Below are 19857 nucleotides of genomic sequence, written 5' to 3'. Positions count from 1 at the left end.
CTGAGTCCGATCGTAAGAGCAAAAGCGCGTCGTCATCTTCTTCTCGCAACGCAGTAGTGCAGGGTGGAGCGTTATTTAAAGATGTAACCCTGTTTTTCCCCCTGCAAAAACATCCGGAAAGGGATAGGAGTGTGTGTTTTTTCTTAACTTTTTCAGCTTTTTTTTTGTAGGGAAATAAATATGCACAAATTTATTACACCAAATAACACTTCCCGCCATCCTAAGCGAGGCGAAACAAAATTCGGGAAAGGGGTTTCTTTGAAAGAACGCGCGTCATTGACACTTGCGTTTGGCGATAATAGAAGAGCACACACACACACACTCAACATGAGTAAGCATTAATTAGATAGAAACTTCTTGGTGATCTTCAGAAATGACGTAGTAAAGCAAAAATAAACCCCTTCATTAACATTATGATTAGAAAAGCCAGCATTTGCGCACAATGATACTGCCTAATAAGCAAGCAAGTATTAATGAATACATAACGAAATGTTGCACTGGCAAAAAGTTAACAGTTTTCTGCTATTTTTACTTACAAAGAAAGAAACACACAGCAAAATGAACCACCTTCCTTCACCGCCTGATTGAAATGGCGCAAAATCGATATTTATACTTACTGCAACACAGTAACTCTGTGCAAACTTCACCAACCAAAAGCGAACAAACGTGTTAGTCACGTACTGTGAAGGGAGGGAGGGGGCGCGCACGACGCTTAATTTGCTACAGAGCCACAAATGCCTAACCTTTCCCGAGCAGACTTATCCGTTCTAAATCTTACACAGTAAGGAACTCATTTGCACAACTACTCTCATTCTCTCTCTCCCTCTCTTTCTTTGCAAAAGATTTTGGTAAATGTAACCACCACCTTTTGTGCCACCAGTCAGTACTTAAACGGACCACCGTAAGGTAAAAGATACAACAACAAAAAGGAGTGAAAATTACTTTTTCCACCACAATATGCGCCGCACCGTCCCATGCCGGCTTTCCACTTTCGCACGGAAAATCCTTTTCACTTTACAGGATATTACAACAAAGCAAATGCTTTGTTTTCGCCCGTTCGCCAGCGGGTAAAGGAGCAACGAAACGCAAAAACTTCAGACTCTCATAGAAAATTGGCCACCCAGAATCGTGCATTGTGGAGCGCTTGTATTTTTGGGAGGGAAGTAGTAGTCACGCGTGAGGAGCCCGGAGTGCAACAAAGTTGAATGTTACCGATCGATTTTAAGTAGGTCAGTTACCCACCACCGTCCAAATTGTCCAGGACCAACCTCACTCGGTGGCGAGTTGTGTTTCCTCCCCCCACCTAGGAGCAGGCAATTGATGGAGCACAGCATCTGGCGCTTGTACGCCGCACACTGGTGGTGTGTGTTGTGTGCTGCCTCATGGGCTACTTCGATGCAGTGGTTTGGACTTTGTTGCATCGTCTTTCGAGTTATGCGTACCGTATCGAGCTGTTTTGGAGCGAAAACTTGTTACAACAGTTGGAAAGGACGCACTACTAGCACGCTTACGAGTTTGAAATTGCATTTCTCTCTGTCCCCCGGAAATGGTTGTGGTGTTCGAATTTTATTCCATCTCGTTTGCGTGACATCTGCAAAGGGCTTTTTCCCCCCCTCTAGGCGGATCCGACGACACACAGACAACGTGTTGCAAACGTAATCCGGAAGTGCGATGGCCGCACACAATGGCGTCACAATAATAGCAATCATAAACCGGAAGAGCGTTTGTGGCCAGTTGCAGCAGCTTGGGCCCCCTCCTCCCTAGGGCAGACAAAAGCGAGTTGAGGGCTATCCAGTTACTGTGTTTAGGGCGGTGAAGTATATGTGTAGGCGCATTTTTTGGTGCATTTAACGGCATGAGGGGGAAAGAGCCAACTGTAGGCATTGGGAGGAAGAAACATTCGGTCAAGCATGACACAAAATAACACTGTAGAAACCTTGTAAAAGGGGGAAAAGTGGCTTAATTTACAAAAAGCTTGATATGGAATACTACAAAACAGTTTGAACATAAACATATTACTCTCTCTCTCTTTCGGCATAGCATTGTTCAAGGACATTGGCAAATGAGGCTCCGGCCCGTACTTGTTCCATGATAATGTGGGCATACAATTTCACCGAAATACGCTGACAGTAGGGGATCATCATCGCAATACACACACACACACTGCAAAAAAGGGCGACAGTAAAATCATTGCCCGAACGTGATTCCACGTGCCCCACTACTGGCCAGAGGGGAACGATGGTGTACAACCATGTGCAAGATAAATAACTTTCGAGTGGTCGACCTGGTGGAGGTGAAGAGCGTTAGCACGTGCGCAGGTTACAAAAGAACCAGAACGACCAGCCGACCCCAGACGAGGAGAAAGCATAATCATTTTGCATACCGTGGGCACCATACAGGGTGTGGAGGACCTTTCTCTTATTGTACCGTCTTTCGCCTTGCGTCGTGGCCGGAGTTTTGTTCTTTGTGTCCTTGTCCTTTGTTTCTTGGCGCTGCTCACTGCGCTGTCTAGTGAGGGGACATAATACAAAACAGTTCGCACGGTTTGCAAGAGAAAAAGGGAAATGCTGGTTCTTCCAAACCAGTGTCAGGGAAGAAAGTTTGCCGCAGACAAAGCCACAACTGACCAAAAAACACATGACCGGCTCTCTGTTGTTTCATTTTCAACAAACGCACACAAATACACAATGAATGAGCATGATGGTGTATTTGTGGAGCTGAAATGAACGTCCCTCATTTGCGCAAAAGGGTGCTAATGTGTAGCATCATCATCTTGCTGGGGGGGCACATGGGGCACACCAGGGGATATTAGAACGGAACCAGTGAACTCATTTCGCATGCAATTTGTGGATGGAACCGGTGGAGAAACAACTGGATGATGTGGTGGTATGCGTGTGTCCCGTGATGTCAATTAAATTCACTACACGTGCGTTCTGGAGCAACCATTTGGAAGGGAACGTGAAAGAACTTTCGGTTTTAAGTGGCAAATAGCAATAAAACAAGGGTTTGTCATTTGAAAAGGCAAAGGTTTTGGGTTTTTAAGAGAAGCTAATTAGATGAAATCATTGAAAATAAGAGTTATTTTAACGTTATTAGAAACCTTTGAACGATCTTTTGTGCCAAAATGGGTGATTCAATGCGTTAAATTGCGTGAAAAGTTGCAAAGTATGCTGCAACATTCATATTAAAAGAACCTTTTTTTGCTTCATCAACGAAACAGACGCGAAAAATAAGCTTTTATGTCTCAAAAACATGCTACATATCCTTGGATTTTGATCATCCATCGTTGTGCTAATGATGTTGACGGACCTGCATTATTGGCAAATTAACACGTTTGTAATGAATTCTAACTAGTGATGGGAGCTCCGGATGGGATTCGTTAATTCACTCCGACTCCGACATTTTTAATCCGGATCCGACTCCGAAATAAATTTGGCTTCGAATCCGGCCGCTCCGAACGAATACAGATTCTTATCGGATTACTCCGATCGAATCCAAATGGCTCCTATTCGATGCGTTTCACTACCGTGCTTAATTCGTAGAGCAAAATAGTTACACTACAAAACTAAGCTTGCAAGCAACCCTTGGTCCTAGCTAACATTGCTGTATTCATAGCCACACATATAAGCAAACATTCGATCGTCTATGTGCGTACCACCTAATAAAAAACCGTATACTGGGTTTTCAATGGTTTTCTGGTTGTTTCCAGATTTGTGTTTTGATAAATCTCCTGATGTATGGTTTGCTTCCCTAATACGTTTGGATTCACTCAACGATTTACTAACAGTTTCCCGCATATGGTTTACCCGTTTGCCCAATAAGTTGGCATTATATAAATATTTTTCAAACAAATAATTCAAACAATTTGAATTTCAAACAGTTGAACGCTCAATATCTTGTTGAATAGCTCAAATAAATTTATAGAATCCAAATTATTTCTTGAAGCAAACAATAAATCGTGAGCATCTGATAGGCAAACGCTAAGTTCACAGGAAACTTATAGCTTGTAGCAAACGTGGATATATCTGTACAGTGCAGATAATGGAACGTAAATTAGGAAGTGTAGTTCTGAGTTTATTGTTTTGAACAATTGGCAAAGGATGGTGAAATTTACCCAACAACTTAAAAAAAGGCTGAACATTATTCCATCCCAAACAGCCCTCCCTCTCACTAACTCGGGATTTGTTCCGGATTCGAATCCGAAAGCAGTCGTTATTCGGATCAATCCTAATCCGGCTGCAGACCAATTTTTCCCATCACAACTTCTAACGATTGGAAAACATCAAAAACAATGGATGATGCTCACCACGAGTATTTCGTAACCTAAGATTTATAAATAAATTCATAACTTAAGAAACAAAATAATAATTGCTGAAAACGATGTTAATTTGGCCATTCGTAAGAAGTTATCAAATAATTGGAGAACAAAAACGATGTGAATCTACATGACAGTTATCTATTATTTACGTGGAAAAAGTAGCCATTTCAATTAAATACAGTGGAGCGCCGTTTATCCGGGCTCATCGGGATTTGACCTCGCCCGGATATGCGAAAAACACGGATAATGAGTCAAATAATATATTTAATCACAAATTCTTGATTTTTGTTTAATATATATCTTATGTTTTGATACAAATTAGCCAACTATTATTAATTTTATGTTTTTTTCCATTGTAAATATTGGAAATTTGCCATGAATTATAGTGTTTTTTGTTATGACAATGTGCTCTGATAGCCGTTTTTTTTTCAAATATCCTCCTCAGAACACAACGTCACCTTTGTATTGAACTGTCATTCCTCAACAGCACGGATAAACGGATAGCCATATAAAAGATACACGGATAAACGGCGCTCCACTGTATTAAGAACAAGATGTTAAAGCATCGATTGCCGTCAAAACATCAGTGTAAAATGTTGTATCCAAAGGGGAAACAGAGCCAATTCCTTAACAATGTGCCATTTTGCCCCACCTTCCCCTATTTATATATATTTCAATCAACAGACATTCTCAGCGTCATGTTCACCTACGGAGCCCACCAAACAAGCGCACATCGGAAGGGATGACTCATCCGAATGGGGATGGCACGACGGACACTTTCTGTCTCTCTCACACACTCACTATCGCTGCCTCTTTTGATAGTTTTGGCGCCCGCGACGATTTCAGTTCACACAAGCGTTCTCAGTTAATAATTTTGTCTTCAATTCAATTTAACACAACGCAACGCTCCCTTCTCTCTCCTCAGACATCTTCTCTTCGATAGCTTTCAATTGTTGGACGGACCATCGTCGTCGTTTCCGTCCTGTAGCGTCGTGCGGAGTCATCGTGGTGTTGCGGATAGGATACACACACACACGAGACATGCCAGCGGATGTATCACCCCTCCCTGAGGTAGGAGGAGGAACAGTTCGATGATCTGTCTGCGTGGAAGTGTAGTGGAGTGTGTGCCCTTGCCTGGCCTAAATTTAGCATACCTCCAGTGACCACCATTCGATGTGCGCATAAGGAAATGTGGTGCGGCGCTGCCAGTCTGAGCGGAAGTGGGGCCCGCGGCTGGATTCGGAACTGCCCTTGCTTTCCCGCTTTGCCGATTTGATTGTTCCCATTTTGTTGTGTGCACCACACCCTGCTCTTCTCCTCTTCCTGTAAAGGATGTGCGTGCATCTGTTTCATTGCCGCGTTTCCTATGCTACTCTCCTCCTTTCGCTGGCTAAGTGCGCAAATAAGGTTTGGCGAGTGAAGTGTTAAGCGCCGGAGCGCGTCTGGGGAGCAAGCAAGGGGGCAGGAGGTGTTCGTGTAAAATGAAATTAAATTGTTACTGCTGCAACGACCTGGCCTGGAGGGGGACACACAATCGGACACAACACGATGACGCACCATTGAAGTGATGCGAATACAAACGACGCCAATAGTATGATGACGCGTTCTAGAGGAAGCCTATAGGGGAGCGAGAGCTGCGTTTGGAGTGAAACCTCATCAGCTGATAGGTTTGGAGTTGGGCTGAAATTTCACTCTTCATACAGGTTGACACATATGGATGTAATGCTCACCCAACATTAGTGTAGCTGGATAAGGGAGAAGAAAGTGTTCCTTATCGTTGAACACTTTCCCTACAACTACGATTTTAGTATCAATTTCATCACTAAATCTAGCTACGCGTTTGATTTCTCAATAATTTCAAAAAAATTGCAAAAAAGCTCTTCTGTGTTTGGGTGTGGGCTGTTGTTATACTCCCCCTTATGACCCCTTATCATCCCTTCGAGCCGTGTTATCAGCTAGAAAAGCGCGTTTATTTAAGCGTCGATGACGAAATTGAACACGCGCTGTGACATCGCGCCGCTTCTCTCCATATCTATCGGCTGTAATCTTCCCTCTGGGAAGGCACGCAAAGCCTACGACCAAAAGCTGCCAACACTTTCCTCCATGCGTTTCGTAGGAGCCGTAGGTTGAACTTGGTATTGGCTGCCGATTGGCTTAGTTCTAGGAAAACGCGTTGCGTTGCGTTTGCTATTTTCACCATTGCGGCAGCGCTATTGCGTATATCTCGGTGTCATTTTTGGACAACGAATCCGTTTTTGGGGATGCGGGCCGTGCCGTATACATACAGAATGAAAGAATTAGAATGATATGCTAAATTGAATGTGGGGGGGGGGGGGGGGGGGGGGGGGTGGTGCGAACACGAAAAGATTTCAAATAGTTGTATGAACGTAGATAATTGTACCAGAAATTGTTTAAAATCACAGTTCTTTAAGATTTATTTCAGTAAGAATGCGTAGGAGAGTGTTAGAAAAGATAGAAAGAATGTTATTGTGACTTACTAAATATAATTAGCGATTGAAATTCATTAAAAAAAAAACAATCTTATGATAATGTAAAAACAGAGAGCGGACTCAATTTAACGATGGAATTAATTGTACGGGACCACACACATCCACACTGTGGTCTGATCTATCTGCTAAGCAATTATCAACATTGCTCTCACAACGTGCAGCACACGTTTAGCACATTTAATCACGACAAACTCACGTTGACGACGACGACGACGACCACCGCAATAAATAGCGTTTGCTGTGTGTGACTTATCTTATCTTTGCGCTATTCTATAGTGTCCTAGGGTGGAGTGTGTTCGCTCAAAGAGCGGCGGAGAGAAAGATTGGTTTTGCTTTGGGTTTAGGCTAGCGTATCACGATTAAATAAATTTGTCACAAACACGCACGTACACGCACACACTGCAAAGGTATTTTTTTCGTGCAGCGTGCAGGAAAACTGTAATTAGCACAGTGGGATAGCGTTAAAGAGATGTGGCACAATAATAGCTTCAAAGTAATATGCTTTCGAAATTAACTTCAAACTATCTAAACCTTACCCCTGCCATTTCTTTTCATTCTCCATCATCATTCAACAAGCTTTTATCAATAAAGGAAACTCATCTTCTTCAAATCAGTTACAGCCCAATAATCGATCAGCACCAACACCAAAAAGAGAAGATCATTTCGCTGCTACTTCCTGCTACTACTACCGGCATTCGTTTGAAAATAGAACCCATTTAATTTCATTTCCCGTTTCCGAGATTCACCCGAGAAGAAAATGGGGTCAAATTTAATGACACCCATACTTTTGCAGCGGGAAGATGAGAGGAGTGAGCGAAACAAATCAACTTTTCGGAAGAACATAAAAAAATAGACCGATGTGGGTACGCAATGCCATACCAAGTGGGTGTGGATGGATGAAAGACGTCGATCGATGTGCACTAAAACCGCGTTCGAATGAAGAAATTCGATTCCACAATGAAAGAGGAGGGTTAAATAGTGTTTTGTTCGCCTGTAAAAAGCCGTCTTTAAAATCTACAAAACTACCAGAGAGCCCAGCCGAGGGGGTATATGGTTACAAACGTTTAAAGCTTCCTAGTGAATGTGTGCATGGAAGAAGGAAAAGAAAACTAGTGAAATAACAAAATCCACCGCTTGATGAGTTTGTTGAAAATGGTGATTTCCATGACCAACACATACACCCCGCACAGCAGCAGCAGCACATGCTGGAAAATGAAAGTGGAAAATTACCAGCCAGCTCGTAATTTTAAAGGCCCAGGTGGGTGGTTGTGTGTGGGTGGAGATTTTTTTTATAGGCAAACGGTGCTTTAAAAGAAATCATTATAATTGAATGAAAAAAATTACTATAAAGCAATTAAAATAGATTTCACCTGGTTGTGTAGCTACCAAAACTTCAGGGAAAATATCTAATTTGTAATAATAATTTTATATTGAAGATGACCCATTCTAAGATGACCCTGTATCAACCAAATTCATAACTACAAGGAAGTGTGCCTTTAGAAACAAAAAAAAAAGTTAAGACCACAAATAAACAAACCGACCCGACCACCATGCCTGTCTACACGTATCGTGGTAAAGATGCATCTTTCTCTCCCCCCCAAAAAAAGCAAGACACTGTTTTGACGGAACAAATAATCACACTCGAGAGCAAATTTCCGTCTCACCGTCTGGCGGAGAGTGATGAGATGTCTCAATAACAGCTCAGGTTGTCTAGAAAGATTAGTGATGGGCTCAGTTGGCAAAAATCCGGAGTCGACTCTGATCCGACTCCGACAATTTTGGAATCGACTCCGGAAGGTAGGTCCGCCCCAGTAATATCCGGAGTTGTTCGGAGTCTCCTGGAATCGCCCAGAATCGAAGTCGTCCGGAATCGTCTGGAGTTGTTCGGAGTCGTCGGGAGTCGTCCAGAATCACCCGGAGTCGAAGTCGGAGCCGTCCAGATTCTTCCGGAGTCTTCGGCCAGAGTCGGCGAGATCCGTCCGGAGTCGTCGCGAGTTATCGGGAATCGTCCGGAGTTGTCGAGAGTCGTCCGGAGTCGTCTGGAATTGGCCGGAGTTGCCCGGAGTCGAAATGGTCCGGAATCGTCCGAAATTGTCCAGAATCGTCCAGAGTCGTCCGGAGTCATCCACCTCCAACTTTCGACTTCAGCAAAATCGGTACCACTAGTACTACCTGGAATCAGAGTCATCCAGAGTCGTCCGATGTCAGAATCTTCCGGAGTCGTTCAAAGTCAGAGTCGTCTAGAGTCGGCTTGAGTCGGGCGTAGTAGTCCAAAGTCGGAGTCGTCTGCAATTATCAATTTGAGTTGGAGGACTTCGAAAGATGAGTCTGGATGTCTCCGGATGGCTCAGGATGACTCCAGATGACTCCGGATGACTCCGGATGACTCCGGATGCTTCCGGACAACTCCAGACGACTCCGGACGACTCTGGACGACTCCGGACGGTTCCGGATAACGTCTCCGGAAGACTCCGAAGCCAGGCGGAACTAGTGGTTCCTATTTTGCCGAGCTCGGAATCGGAAAACAATAGTCGGAGTCATGGATGCGCTCCTGAGATCACATCACTAGTTAAGATAGAAGGAAAAAATGCCAAAACAAAACAAATGCGGCACAAGTTTCCCTAGATTGGCTCATGGCTTGCTTTGGGTGTGTTGCTGGCTCGGCTCGGCTCGGCTTGTTTGTTACACGACTTTTATTATTCTATTTCGGCGTTCACTTGCACAGCAGTGTGGCGTTGTTGTGTCTATGTAATTCAATTTTCTTTCCTTTTCCGTCTTGGTTTCGTTGGCGGATGGATGGACGGATGGAAAATGTTTCAGTTTTGTTTTTGTGTCGGTACACGCGCACCTACTCTATTTTTCGTTTTTATTTTTGGGGAGAGAAAGTGAAACCGCCTTTTCCCTTTTTTTGTTTTTTTTTTTATTTTTCTTTTGCGCAAGCCCCATTGTTTGGTTAATGCTTAGTTAATTACAGCACCAAGCGCGCGGTCCACTGCACGGCGCGGCATAAGAGCATAATATACGCGAGAGAGAGCTGCTCTGGCATGACGCAATGCAATACTACTACTCGTTTGTAGTCGGGGTGGAAACTCGCTCTCCGTCGGAACCACCGGAATTGGCACTGTGGCGAATTAACGCACACTCACCAAACGATGGATGCGTTTAATTATTTTCATAGCGTTGCTAATTATTTTGTGCGCTGCTTTGCGTAAGCCGATTTTAGCAAAAATGAGCCAAGAAGAAGGGAGTAAAACATTTATTGTTCAATTTGTAATCTTGTTTTGTGGAAACGTTTCGTGGAAACTCGAATGAGTGGAGCATTTTAATTGTAGAAAAAAGAAGAGAAATTCGCCCGGTTCTAGTAATGAGTCACTTATGGTAAGTATGCACAGCCATCGGGGTATCATGTTCCGCAATAATCAATTTCACGTTTCTTATTTCAGGCCCGCGGGGAAAATAAAAAAAAAACACACACACACAACCATTAGTTGCGCGTGGGTTTGATTCGCATAAAGTAACGGGGCCGGCAGCAAGCTCAAATGCATCATGCATCATCATAAAAGCAGCTTCCCCAACATCAAAACTCCGAGCGGCATCGAACACCAAAACAACTCCATTAACTCATACGGTGCTCTCCTCGTCGCCCCGGTCGGAGGAAACCAGCCTGGAGGAGCCAGCCAGAGTGGATCAATAAATAATCGCCCTCCTCCACCCCCCAAAAAAGGAACACGTGCACGGCTAATTCCGCGATTGATTGAGCGAAAGGTGTCTGAAGAATCATAAATATGTTTTGGCCTTCTCTTCTTCACACGCCGGGCCTTGCCGGGAGGGAAGTACGATTGATAATCGCCTCAAAGTGGATCGACGCGGGAACGTGTTTAAAGCAAAAAAAGGAAAAGAGGTACATCATTTCCCCTGACTGCCTTTTTGCCCACCCCATGTTGCCACTCCAACTGGCGCATCTAGTTAACCCACAATCCCAAATTTCCTCTCATCCGTGTACGTATCGCCGCAAAGTGGTTGGCGATCCTCACTCCGTTACCCTTGAAAAAGCGCTGCGCCTGGGACCTGTTTTCTGCCGTCAATTAATTCATCCCGAAAGTAATGAATGCAGAGGAAGCAAATAGACAAACACACACACACATACACGTGTATGCTTGATGTTAGATAACGGTACGCAAGCGACGCAAGAGCCTCACAGGTTCTTGGGCTCTATAACGGTTGATTATTGGCGTATTGATAGTAGAATTTAAATACTCGTTTCTGCGAAATCGCTCCAAATGACGTAGTTGAAATCGTATGCGTACAGCACGCACATAAACAAATGAGAACTGTTGATGCTGGTCCATTTTGTCTGGATCTGCGATCTTAACGTCAAGATAATGCCGACCGATAGGCTCCTCTTCTGAGAGCTCCACACGCGAGAGGTGGTGGTTTCCAATTATTTGGCTAATGTTAATGAGGGCTAACACACATCCAACCGGTTCTCGATGTTCTCTGCTGCAAACATAGCAGCAGCAGCAGCAGTAACCCGTTGGCAGAACGCATTACTACCAATAGCACATAAAATAACGCCGCTATAAGAACGCCGCTACCAATAGCACATAAAATAACAGTTAAAATTCGACCCATTTTATCAACACATTAGAACGGCTTCCTGATTCAAGCCCATTTGCGATATCCGCAGGCAGAAGAAGGGGAAGAATGTACGGAACCTAGAATTATCAGCCAATAAAAATAGGCAAAAATTGGATGCAAGCACGCTAGAAATAGGTTGTTTATTTCGATGTTTTTGTTCGATTCCTGCTGGCAGATCTTGGAAACAGTTTCTCGCTCATCAGGCAGTGAAGAATCATGACTCTTGGTACAGTAGGATTGAGGATTTGCCTAGCTTTGGTTCCCAACTATGTGGAGAGTTTACCTCGAGGAATGGATGAGTTCTCCCTTAACTAAATCCTATCAAAATTTCCAGTTAATTGCAAAGATACCGTAAATTCCATATGACTTTTAAGTCCAAGAGGCACATTACGAAAAACTGATTCAGAACCCTTGGCTGATTTCAATCCCAACTACCAGAAACTGATTTCAATCCCAGACAGGTTTTAGAATTATTCATCAACATACACTGGCCCAGTAGCGGATTCTTACACCAAAATTGATGTAGATTCCATATCGGTCCTGGAATTGATCTTAACCCTCCTGGAACCCCTTCTATGACCGATCCTGGAACTGCTCCCAAAGTCGTATCGGCTGATTTAGAATCCATATAGGTCCTGGGATAGATCCTTACCACATTTTGGCCCTGATACTACTCTCTTTTTAATTTGGGACCAAATATAGTACAGTGAACCCTCTCTTATTTGAGAGGCGATGGGACTGTCGAATAAGAGGGGTTTTCAAATTACAGAGGTTGAAAGTGAATGAAAGGTCCATACAAGACAAGAAAAAGACAGAACATTTAGTATGCAGCCTTAACTGTTGCTATAGGAAACTGCGAACAGAATCGCTAATTTGAGCATACATCTTTCAATAACCATGGCAACACCATACTCAAATAAGAGGGACACAGATTTCAGAGGTTTTCCAAATTAGAGGGACAAAAATGTACTGGAAATCAAGGGACTGTGAAAAATGTTCAAATAAGAGAGGTTTCTCAAATTGGAGAGGTGTCAAATAAGAGAGGGTTCACTGTATTTGAATTTCCTATTTGCTTTTATGTTACATCGGGGAGTCGCAAGGTACTATCTCGTCAACTCGGACGACTTAACAACATGCCCGTCGTGGGTTCAAGCCTCGTATGGGCCTATCCAATTGCGTGGTACTCGGTAAGTCTCGAAATCCTGTATGGACCGGTAGGACCCGTTACCCCTAAACGGTTATTTGTGGCTGTTACATTTTTACAGAAATGATGCCACGACATTTTCATACATCCGGACCTACAGTAGGGGCTACCTAAAGTGGGACACTTTTGACTTTTGATTTCTGGTGATTTGACTTCTCAAATCACCCTAAACGAGGTCGAAGATGCGTTGTCCAACCAAAGTGTATGAATATCAGGTGGTCTCGTCCCATACAAATTGACAACTAATTTCGAAATCAAAAAAATCTCCTTTTGACAGAATGGGTGAAGTGAATTTCCATAGGAACCGTTCGCTTTGTTCTTAGCAACACATACGTAGTACACATTGGTGTCCTCATCGACGGCATTATTTTGATCCAAAAATGGATTTTAATTAGTTCAGATTTGGTTTAGCTTACAGTAACATATATTTTGAGTGCTTTTTAAGGTATTTCAGTGCAAATAACGAAGATTCTAAGATTGTTTGTGTGTAAGGCAAGTCGTCAGAAAGCTTGTTTGGGGAAATGTTTTCACCCATGCTGTCAAAAAGTGACGTTCAACTTTTGCTATGAAAAACAGGCTATGAGACCACCTGATATTCATACACTTTGTGTCCAACCTAAACAAAAAGCATCCAAGCAACAGCTGGAACGTAACGCTGAACTGCCTTTAGTAGAATTGTATTACAGAGAAGAAGAGGTTTTCTATGTTTTAACGCTTCTAGAATCCAGGTCCTGTGGCTGTGACTCGTCTAATAAATTCCAATTTAAGGTTCTCGTCTTCAAAATGGCACAATCGAGCTCAAAACAACAGTGCAAGAAGCAGCACGCCCTTATCCTCTGTGCAGTAGAGAGTGTCAATTCCAATGCACCAGCTTTCATCCCAAGCAAGCTTTGTGCAGATTGAAGGTTATAGGGACAAACACACGCATACACTCGTATACGAGCAATCGCGAAAGCTATCACGACGATGTGGAGTTACCACCAAGGGTCGTGCCAGGGTAAACCACGTAGTGTAAAGAAACTGGTACAAGTTCAGAGCTCAGCCCAACACATACCACCAGCAAGCGCAAGATAAACAGCAGAAAGGGTAAAAGCCCTTTCGGGCGGGGGGGTGTTGTTGCCTGCTTGCTACTGCTCGGGCCAGTTGTTGTGTGCCACTGTCAGCGAGTTTTTATCATTATCAGCGTAAACGTGCGTGATAAGGAAGGGAAGCAATCAACAAATGGCGGGTTTTCAATGAGCAGCAGCGGCAGCATACCATCACCCTCCTTTTGGGGTCGAACATTAACCAAGTGGAGCACACACACACTTTGGGGTAGGTTTGGTGGACGTTCTCTCCCTTTTTATCCCTTTTTTCATTCTCTATCTCTCTCTGTTGCTCGCTTCGGAGAGCTTATAGTTGTCTCCCGTGAGCGTCTGCCACACCAGCTGCCTTGCACAACGGGACGCTTCTTGTGCAGGATCCAGACAAAAGAAGCAGCAAAGAAATGGCACCATCCTTCGCACGCAATATCCTCCCGTGAACGACCGGAACGATAAACATAAACCGTTTCCCGCACTCCCTCCGTTTGCTTCTTGAACGGAGGAGAGCTTTTTTTTCATTCCAGTCGGGCTGGGAAATGCTTTTCTTTGTGTACGTTGCTGTGTACAGTGCCTTTGCTTCTTCTCCACCTCATCAACAACAAACGCAACCTACCTTGTAACACTGAATCTCGTCCAGCACGATCTCGGACTGGCGCAGGACATGGTCGACCTCCTCGTACACCTCCCGCTCCAGGTCGGTCGGGGCCGCATTTTCAAAGTCGAGAAACACGTCGTACGTTTTCGGTGTGCAGCAGGTTGATTCATCCCGTGCCAGCAGGCTCAGTAACTTCCCCATGACTCACTGTTTCTGTGTGTGTTTGTGTGTGCTTTTTCTCTTCTGTTTTCGATGCGACGATCGGAGCAATTACTACACACCTGACGCTTTTTTTTCTTAATTTGCTCTCCAACAGCAGCAACTAATCACAATCGAGCACAAACACACACACACGCACGCGGGGGCACACTAATGCCGTTTATTCACTTTCGTACGAAATTCTCACTCTCACTGTTGGGTTTCTGTTTTATGATTCACTACACTATTTTGTAACTACTTTTAAGATAAAAAGACAAAATACACATTAATTACATTAATCACTTCCTACACACAATCACAGCGTGGTCTTGTCCTAGCATGAAAATGACATTTGAACGTTGCCCCCTCACACAAGTCAGTGGCTACTCGGATGGAACGGGCGCCTTTCGGGGCGCCCCATCGTATCATTGCACCCGCAAAACACCTTCACAGAAAGCTCTCCCACGATGGGCGGCGAAACTTATTTATACAAAGAACGAAATCTCCAAAAATAATTCCACCAGGCAAAAATACAGACACGGCACGCACATACACACCACGTTAAAAATACTCACACTCCTTTTTTTTTCTCCTGACCTCCTGCCGAGGGGTAGTTGGGATTGGTACTACCGCGTGTGCAAGTAGCATTTAGGCAGAGCATAGCAAGCCAAGCCAAAAGTATGTTTCACGCGAAAAAAGTTTGAAATGAGAGGTTTTTTTATGAAAAGGAAAAGCACGATGGAATTTAGAAAATGTACAAGATTTCGCTTCTTAAGTGGAAACATTTGTTCTTCTCTCTCTCTCTCTCTCTCTCTCTCTGTTTCGGCATGCTGTTTCTGAAACAACAGCTGGGACGCACTGTGTGATTTGGCAAACTTTTTCATCAGCCAGAATCCTTCCCAGAAGCGGTGAAGCTACATCCTTTGTCCTTGCACACAAACGTTAGGCATACCCTGTGTCTGTGTATTCGCTTATGACCACCTTGGGACCCTTACCCATACATGCACACACACACACGTGCGAAGTGCTTGCCCTACGGACACAGGAGGGTTCATAAAACAAACGCGTGCACCCTTTGGGAGGTACCAGTGTTGGTATGTTTTTGTTTGGCTTGTGTGCTTCTTGCGCTACTCCATCGCTGTGTGTGTGCAATTTTTGGCATTTTTTTTTGTAGTACCATTGCTCGTCATTGGGAGGGTGAAGCAATTTGCCATAATTTCCCAAAAATTAGTTTAATTTCCCATCACTCGCTCTCTTTCTCTATTACTCTCTGCAAAAAATATCATAATTTTCACACAACTTTACAAGGACACGCACACACACACACGCGCGCATAGATCGGTGTATCCAAAATGCACAATTATCCATTCTTGGCACATACATTCACTATCCCTTTCTCGCTCTATTGTGGTGAGCGCGAGATGAAACATCGAGATAGAGAGAGAGAGAGAGAATCTTTCCAGCAGCGCCTACCACACACAGCCCAGCATCACCGTAAAAGGAAGGCTGCCCTTATCAACACACCACTTCCTTGCTGATCCGCCATGTATGCGTGCCTGCCAGCGTCTGCGTGCGTGTGTGTGTGTGTGTTTGTGTGCATATGCGTCGCGTTGTAAACTGGTGCGTTTTGCTTCAACTGTATTTAACCCAGTGAAGTGGGTCTGGGGGCGCGCGCAAACAGAGCGGCACACACCACGACGGAATATGGAATTGGATACCGTTGCTAACTATTTTTTTTTATCACCACACTATCACACACCGAGCGCAGCACCAACAACACCAACAACGCACACACACAGCGCGGGGGATGAATAGCGGAAAAAAAGAATCTTTGTGACAGGCGGCGGGTGCGCTTCCCTCCCAAACACACCAGCGCAGTAGTAGTAAGCACTGGTTTGCACTGTTCGATTAAACTAATTTATTCTCCACAACTAAAGCGGCAAGGTTTGTGTGTTGTTTTCCGTTCGCACACAAACAGCCCCCGCCCCCCCACTGTCGTGTGTTTGGTCATTCACTGTAGATTCATTCCATTCTAATTGCTCTTGATAGAGTTGCTGGATTGGGGTTGGTGGTATGTGTCACGGGTGCTGTTGTGCTTGGTTTTGGGATGAACAAACTTTGCGGGTTGGCCAAATTTCTTTGGCATTTCAATAGCACTCGAATCACACTGGACACGCCGCACAACTGGGTGGAATTATCTTTCCAAGGCTACCTTTATCGAATTAATCACTGGTAGCAGGGACCGAGCTCTTTCAGCTTTCGCGTGCATGCACGGACACACAACGAGCGACGGCGTTTCGAACTAGACTTGTCTTTAGTCCGCGAACAAGTACGAACAGCAGCAGCAGCAGCAGCCCACCACCACCGAACAAGAATGCAGTGAACGGCAGGTAAGGTCATGGCAGCTGCGCTCACGAACACATGCCAAGGGAGCTGACAGTTGTCTCCGCGTGCGACCTTATGCTCTGTTTACACGTGACGGCATCACGGGAGAAAAGTAAACTGACAGCATTTGCTTGGAGTACAGTACCCAAACTGTTTAACGGGCTGTTTAACGAAAAATCGTTCCGATGTCGTACTTTGTGGCTCATTATGAGATAGACGGTACTTTGCGGAACTATGGAGCTTTTTAACAAGCACATGGTACTCTCAGGAACCTTGTAGCTGATTAGCCTGATGTGTATGGTTCATATTGGAACCTTAAGGCTTGTTAAGAAAGCGTACCGAACTTGGTGGAACTTTACAGCTTTTTAATGCATGACATCGGTACGAGGTGGGTCTTGTCAAAGTGTCAAAGACTGGTGCCGTCAATCGTCTCGTTGCTACTGCCCAAGCTAGTTAAGTTATTTGAAGGAGGAATATTGAGTGAAGTGATTGAGATTGTACAGTAAATTGTGTGAAATTTTGTATAATTCATGAATGTTAAGGATTTAAAAATATACAGATGTACACAAACAAAACAAATCCTGTTGTTTATTTAATCGATGACGCTTGCTTGAAAATAAAATATAAAGAAAAATAATCCCCGGTACCCTGGCGTAAGGAAGCTGCTTAAGCGCTGTTTGAAAGACTCACCTGGAACTTTGATGCTGTTTATCTACTGCAAAAGGCGAATTCAAGCAGCGATCTTTAGCATGACAAAATTGGCTGCTTGAGCAATTCTGGCTATTTGGGGTAGAATGTCGATTCGGCCCGTGTCTGTGCTCCATCGCATGCGATTTTATCGCACGTGCTGTCAAACGCTTTTTCGTATAATATTGCGATTATTTGGATGATTTTAATAATATAACGATTATGAAAAATTAAGTTGAGATTGTTCCTACAAAACACCACACATTTAGTTTGACAGATAAATTCGGGTGCGGCGTCCGAAGAAATCAAAAATTGTTGATTCCGTCGTACGACGAAATCGCACGTCCGACGTTACCTGTAAAATCCCATATAAAATTTTGACAGGCCTTCCGATAAAATCGCATCCGATGGAGCACAGACACGGGCCTTATCCGGCCAGCTCGGGACCGGGTGAATGCCGGTTAATCGATTTTCATGGTCCAAGCAATGTCAAATTTATATAAAAATTATGAAATCTACTGGTTTTGCTAAGAATCTACCTTAAACCAATCGATTAATCACTGATAGAATAATTTTCAAATCAATAATAATAGATTTAACAATTGTTCTTTATAAAAAAATGAAGTTAAAAACATCACTAGACTCTAGATAGCTGCACAACAAATGTTTTTGCTTACCCGTTCATCGCAGAAAATGTTCGCCACGATAGACCAAGTGTCAAATTTCAAGTGCACGGTTAAGCCGTTCGCCAGTTAATCCATCCCCGGATAGTAGACGTTCTTGTTGTGTCCGCACAAATGTATCATGAGAACGGTGGGTACGGCACAAACAGAATATGTATATTTTATTCTACTCTTTGGTATCGTTATACAATAACACGTAATAAGTAGAAACGCACACATACACAATGCGGGGAGAGGACGACTGGTCCTTCTCGCGCCGCGATCCTCACTGAGGACGTCACAGGATGACAGCCCTGCTGTCAACAGTGAGCCCTCAGGATGAGGCAGCGGTCTGTCCACAACATCTCCCCGTTTTAATTAAGCTGGTACGGCTTAAGCCGACGCAGCGGTTTTAATGTAATTAAAACCGGCGTGGCAAGCGTACGGCTCAAGTGGCGCTGTGTAAAACGGGGGAGAGTGCTGACTGGCCTCCGTGTCTAACGCTCGAACGGGATGAGCGTTGCGGGCTGCAACAGGGGGCAGCCGATGTGCTGCGCTCGCTCGTTCCGTTGCAGCCGCTGCGGTGTTGTTTTTTTTGTTGTTGCTGTTGGTGTTGTTGTTGTTGCTCCGGACGTCGATGATGCTGATGAGGCAGCTCTCCGGATGCTGTTGCCGTTGGGGCGTCGATGTGCGGCTGAGCAGGGGGCGGCCGTGGTGCCGCGCGCGCTTGGACCGCTCAGCCCGTACCGCTGCACAGGGGCGACCGTGATGTCGCTGCCAGTGAACTGCTGTGCAGGGCGCGCAGGATGATGGTGATGGTGATGATGATGATGTGGGTGCACAGGGGGCGACCGTGATGCCGCGCACGACGACTGTGACCCGCGACACATACGAACGATGTTGCTGCCCAGGGGCGACAGTGGTGTCGCCGTCGAGATGCACCTGTGCAGCTGGAGCGCCGGCGATGAAGACGCACAGGGGGCAGCCGAAATGCCTCAGCACTGTGTCTGCTCACCGGGCTCGACGATGATGCTGGTGCAGCAGGGGCGGCCGTGATGCCGCAACGACAATACTGCACCAGTGTGTCCGTTGAAGCTGCAGCGGGCGGCGGTGATGCCGTGTGTCGTCGCTCCAAGGCGGAATGTCCCCTCGCCTTGGCCGGAATACGCTGCAGCGGAGTGAGGATCCCTTCGGGGCTTCGTGCAAGCCCCGAGCGTGCCAATCCTGCGCGATGGCGGTTGCGCGATGGTGGTACCGCGATGGTGGTCTCCTTGCTACGTCGGTCCTTTTAGGATCCCCCCCTACGCGAGGAGGATCCCATCCTCGTCGCCACTGTTGTGTCCGCACAAAACAAAACATAGACGATGTACGACACAAACAGAATATGTGTATATTTACTCCTATCTTTGGTATGGATAATACAATTAACATTGGTAATAAATAATATAAACAACACACACGCAATGCGGGGAGAGGACGACTGGTCCTGCTCGCACCGCGATCCTCACTGAGGACGTCACAGGATGACAGCCCTGCTGTCAACAGTGAGCCCTCAGGATGAGGCAGCGGTCTGTCCAC

General features: G+C 44.9%; 1 protein-coding gene across 4 annotated transcripts in view; it reads right to left on the bottom strand.

Moving 5' to 3' along the window:
• LOC120947918 (CYFIP-related Rac1 interactor B) overlaps positions 1–16887 on the bottom strand; it is a 36973-nt gene extending 20086 nt beyond the window's left edge. Inside the window, exons 1-2 of one of the 4 annotated variants that reach the window (XM_040363746.2) lie at positions 16758–16887; positions 14366–14803 (exon numbers count right to left, since the gene is read on the bottom strand). In XM_040363746.2, the coding sequence (XP_040219680.1) occupies positions 14366–14548 (183 nt within the window). In that variant the 5' untranslated portion in view covers positions 14549–14803; positions 16758–16887. Of the gene's footprint in view, positions 1–14365; positions 14804–15120; positions 15229–16662; positions 16680–16757 lie in introns of those variants that run through there. The other 3 variants (XM_040363747.2, XM_049606919.1, XM_049606920.1) reach the window with 3 other exon arrangements.
• Positions 16888–19857: the final 2970 nt, after the last annotated feature.

The sequence above is a fragment of the Anopheles coluzzii genome, chromosome 2, assembly GCF_943734685.1.
Source record: "Anopheles coluzzii chromosome 2, AcolN3, whole genome shotgun sequence".
Lineage (NCBI taxonomy): Eukaryota > Metazoa > Arthropoda > Insecta > Diptera > Culicidae > Anopheles > Anopheles coluzzii.
Note: the sequence above shows the minus strand (reverse complement) of the source record. Positions and strands in the feature narration are given on the sequence as shown.